Source organism: Zingiber officinale, chromosome 10A (genome assembly GCF_018446385.1).
Source record: "Zingiber officinale cultivar Zhangliang chromosome 10A, Zo_v1.1, whole genome shotgun sequence".
Taxonomy (NCBI): domain Eukaryota; kingdom Viridiplantae; phylum Streptophyta; class Magnoliopsida; order Zingiberales; family Zingiberaceae; genus Zingiber; species Zingiber officinale.
Genome location: NC_056004.1, coordinates 91,574,300 through 91,578,693, shown reverse-complemented (window position 1 = coordinate 91,578,693; position 4,394 = coordinate 91,574,300). Strand labels below are relative to the sequence as shown.

The 4,394-nt window shown below is 37.6% G+C and overlaps 1 protein-coding gene and 1 long non-coding RNA gene across 2 annotated transcripts; one reads left to right on the top strand and one right to left on the bottom strand.

Moving 5' to 3' along the window:
• The first annotated feature begins 244 nt into the window (after positions 1 to 244).
• LOC122028189 (probable methionine--tRNA ligase) lies at positions 245 to 884 on the top strand. Its single transcript, XM_042587220.1, has 2 exons — positions 245 to 319; positions 476 to 884. Exons 1-2 carry the CDS (start codon positions 260 to 262, stop codon positions 698 to 700), a joined length of 285 nt encoding a protein of 94 aa, XP_042443154.1. The 5' UTR covers positions 245 to 259; the 3' UTR covers positions 701 to 884.
• Positions 885 to 1,883: 999 nt separating this feature from the next.
• Positions 1,884 to 2,813, bottom strand: LOC122028100. The gene is made up of 3 exons (XR_006124640.1): positions 2,653 to 2,813; positions 2,515 to 2,577; positions 1,884 to 2,192 (listed from the first exon to the last, which is right to left on the bottom strand). It is a non-coding gene; the product is annotated as an uncharacterized LOC122028100 (long non-coding RNA).
• Between the last annotated feature and the right edge of the window lie 1,581 nt (positions 2,814 to 4,394).

Here is a 4,394-nt window from a genome sequence, read left to right as displayed (position 1 = left end):
ATACCTGTTGGCCTCATCAAAAAAGTTCAGAAGCACCCAGATGCAGATTCACTCTATGTTGAAGAAATTGATGTCGGTGAAGAATCCCCTCGAACAGTTGTTAGTGGCCTCGTGAAATATATTCCTCTTGAGGAAATGCAGGTTTATTTTGCTTCCCTTTTCAAATTTTCTTCCATTTGGATGTGAATTTCCTATGTTCTCTAAATCACTGGTGCAGAATCAGAAGGTTTGTGTCCTTTGTAACTTGAAGCCTGCAACCATGAGGGGCATTAAGTCACAAGCAATGGTCTTGGCTGCATCAAACGATGACCACACAAAGTTAAGTCGTTAACTCTGCCTCCATTCTTACAAGTCTTTGCTTTTACTAACCTGTTAGTTTTTTAGTATTATAATATTGGTTGGTTTACCTGGGAAATTATCATCTTTACATGTGATCATTCATCAAGAACGACTAATGAATTCATTTTGTTTCCAGGTTGAGTTAGTTGATCCACCATCATCAGCCAAGGTTGGTGAACGAGTGACCTTTCTGGGATACTCAGGCGAACCAAACAGCGTCTTAAACGCCAAGAGCAAAGTTTGGGAGAAGCTGCAGGTTGATCTGCAGTCTAATAAAGAGTGGTTGCCTGTTATAAGGATGTGCCTTTCACAACATCTGCTGGTGTTTGTAAAGTTTCGTCTATCACAAATGGAGCCATAAGGTAGACAATCTGCCTTTTTACATTAAGGTCCAATGCATTATAAACCAAAAATTATAACAAGTATGAGGTCAAAAAAGTATTGAACAACAAACATAAATCTTAAATGAGTTTCATATGCTAAATAAACTCCATCAAGAAACTACTACTTGATTAAAGGATAAAATTTCTAGTCTTAGTGAAAGTGCAGGCTCAACTTGCAACTTTAATCAACTTATTCAAGCAATAGCGAATACAACTTGATCAAGGGCTTCATGTAATTCCCACTAGTGGGTGATTCTTAATCAACAATTATTATCTTAAAGGAGAGATCAAGGGATTCTCGGATAAATCTATTGTAGCATTGCATAAACTAAGCTAACTAAGCTCTGACAGATCTTGTTTCGCCATCAAGTTTCTAGAAACAAAATAAAACCATTAGTGTGTTTAAGAAAACAAAGACTTCTAATCTACTTATCTGTCAAGCGCCCAAGAGGTATGCGTTTCATCAAGACTAATAATCTGTGAATAAAGTCAATAGGAGATTAAGGACTAAGATTAAGGGCACTTTCAAAGAGGAACAATTATAACGTCAAGCATAAGGAAAAATATAGAATTAAGTAAATTATACAGTAGCCCAGCACAAGTGACACAATAGACTTCTTCCGAGACAACTAAGATATTAACAGACTTATTTTGCACTCATTTCTATCTCAAGAATATTCCATTAAGAGGGAAAAAGCTAAACTAGATGCAAACTAACCTTTCCATTCGGCATTGCAAGTATTTCTTTGATTTGCTCGATCTCTACGATTAGAAAAATGAGAAGGCAATAAGAAATAATCATAAGAAATCTAATACATAAAGGAGTATAAAAGAATCTGACAATGTTTACTCCCATTGGAAGAATAAATTATATCATTGGATTATAGCACCAGAAAAACATGCTAATTACATCAATTTTTAATCTCTAAAGTCAACACAAGGATGTCACTAGATGCTAACCAATTTGCACTTGTCACTAGATGCTTGAAAGATCTTAAAGTGAAAAACTATGGAAAATTGGCAAATATTAATCAAAGGACTACATAATGGAGAGAAAGAATAGCAACATCTAATAGTTATCACACATTGCAATAAACTATGAGAAAGGTAGCACACAGATATAATTAGAAATTCTTCACAATTCTAACATGCTTAAAAAAAATCAGTATGGGGAAGTATTAGCAAATAAAGGACTAGATCTAATTAAATGAGTCAAAGAAATCACCTTCTCACATGTCTCTCGTTCTACTGTGAAATCTTACAGCATAGTTACACAGATCTAATGGATCAGAGCCAGGTCAAAAATGTAGCAGACAATCTTAATTCATTACAGGAAAGATGTGTGATGAGAACCATATCCACTGTGGGTCTCAATTACTTCAAGCTGGCGGAGGGCAATCCAAAGCACTCGCTTAGCTCTATAATTCAATATTCCAAGTTCGCATATCTTGGATGTTCTAACATCTACACCTAGAAGATATCCAAGCATAACAGGTCAATGTCAATGCATATTGAAGCTAGAAATTAGCAGTTTGAAAGGATAGCAAAGAGATTCATCATGTGCATTGAGCTTGTTAGCACTTCTAAGGTAAAGGTGCCACAACAATAATCTTTTAGTCTATACCATGAATCCAAACATACATCTTATAGGGAAATTGAATCTGCTTGGAGCTTATTCATGAATAAGCACCTGTTGTCAACAATAATCATATTGAAGCTTTGGAAGCATCTTATACATACACAAACAAAAGGGAAATTGTAGATGAATTAAGGCATGCTTGTACTATAATACCTTGTCTTCAGGCACATGATCATGTGAGTGATCTCCATGCCCTTCCCAAGGATGACGCCAACCCTGAATAGGTGTTTGTACAACAGTTATATTGAGATGACCAAGGTATAGGATGATATTCATAGTAAGGTAATTTACCAAGACTACTGGTCCATCTTGCTTGGCCCTATAAAGAATCCAAAACCTGCAAAGGAATGTATATTCACATGGATCATCATGGTTATGTTTGAAAAAAATGAAAGCATTATTTAGAAAAAACCAGCATTTAAAAGACATTTTTTTAATCTGTCATTTGATTTAATGTTTGCAAGGAAAAAGATCTCGGCAGAAATATTATTGTAGAAATTGGATGAAAATTGTTATTTGTTTCATCATATTTGTGTCAAAGTCAGTAAAAGTCGTGAGGTGTTGAATTGAAATGCCCACATAGTAACCCATAGGGAGAAAAACATGTCAGGAATATATTACTTTTGCAATAAGATAAACACCAGAACTATCTCTCCACTTGAGCATATTAACAAACATGATCTCTGCCTTAGACATGTTGAAGTTCCGCAATCACAAAAATCTGCAGAGAAGAATAGAAAGCTATAGCATCAATAGTAAAATTCTTTCACACGATATAGAACTAGGACATGTATGATCAATATAATAATAAGAAGGATTCAAAAAGAGAAATTTCTTCCAGCTACTTAACAAATGTATTCTAGCCATACCGGAGAAGTGTATGGTAGTCATCATACTTCTCAGGTAGCTGACCCTTCGATAGTAGTGTGTCCCTCAACGACTTCACCACTTTCTCCTCATTCGGATCGTGGACGCCTTGGAACATCGTTGGAAATGCATTGCTTTTGCTGACCTTAGTGAGCGATTTCTACAAGGACCTGAAGGTCAATTTTGAAGTCAAAGGGGGCTTCTTCTTCTCGGGCTCCGGAAAATGCCAATGTGATTCCAAAGGTCCGTAGAACGTGTTTGTCCTTCTCGTCTGCTTCTGTTCCTCAGTGGTCGTCGAATTCCTCCTCGAAGAGTCACCATTGGACCTGGCTATAGGATAGTTACCCTTCCACCAAGAACTCATTTCGCTTACCAGCTTTCTTTATCTCCTAAATTTCGCAGAATGCCTAGTTTTGACAGAAGATGGAGGTGGAGGTTGGAGGGAAAAGCCTGGCTTCCCTGGAATAACTTCAAGCGCTGAGTGGAAGCCATGGAAAGGAGATCGCCCTCCATCTTCAAATGATCTGTAGAAGAAAAGGAAAAAGCAAAGAATATGAAAGCGTGCGATGGACAAAGGAGCGATCGAGTCGAGAGAGGAATAAAACAGAAGTGCTGCTTGATCTTAGCAGTGCTCCAAGGTCTTCGAGGTCGCGGTTGGTACAATCCGTGGCTGCAGATCAGAGGTATGCGATGAGGTTTAGGATGCGTCGACAAAGATCGCCACGCATTGAAAACCTCTAAGCCTTCCATTCTACTCCAATCCCACAGCTGCGCGCTCACCATCACCATAGAAAATGAGAGAGCAAGTGAGAGGTTTTAGGGATCGAGAAGGTAAAGGGGCAGAATGCAGCGGCAAAAAATTTCAGAGAGAGGGAAAGACAAAACGCAGCAGCGGCAAAAAATTGCGAAGGGGAAAAAGCGGCGAAAGAAGAAAAACAACGCTATTCAATAACACTTAATAGACAACGGTTTTCAAAAACCGTTGTCGTAATCCCAAAAAAAGCGCACATAGACAACATTTTTCAAAAACTGTTGTCGTAGCCTTTAAAAACCGTTGTCGTAGCCCCAAAAAAACATAAATAGACAACGGTTTTTAAAAACTGTTGTCGTAGGCCAAAAAAATTGCTAAAAGACAACGGTTTTTATTAAAACCGTTGTTAAAAGGT

Excerpts from the sequence above, each read along its gene's own strand:
- LOC122028189 (XM_042587220.1), top strand. The coding sequence starts at position 260 with ATGAGGGGCATTAAGTCACAAGCAATGGTCTTGGCTGCATCAAACGAT. Across the intron at positions 320-475 it reads CAAACGATGACCACACAAAG|GTTGAGTTAGTTGATCCACC; the intron begins TTAAGTCGTTAA and ends TTTTGTTTCCAG.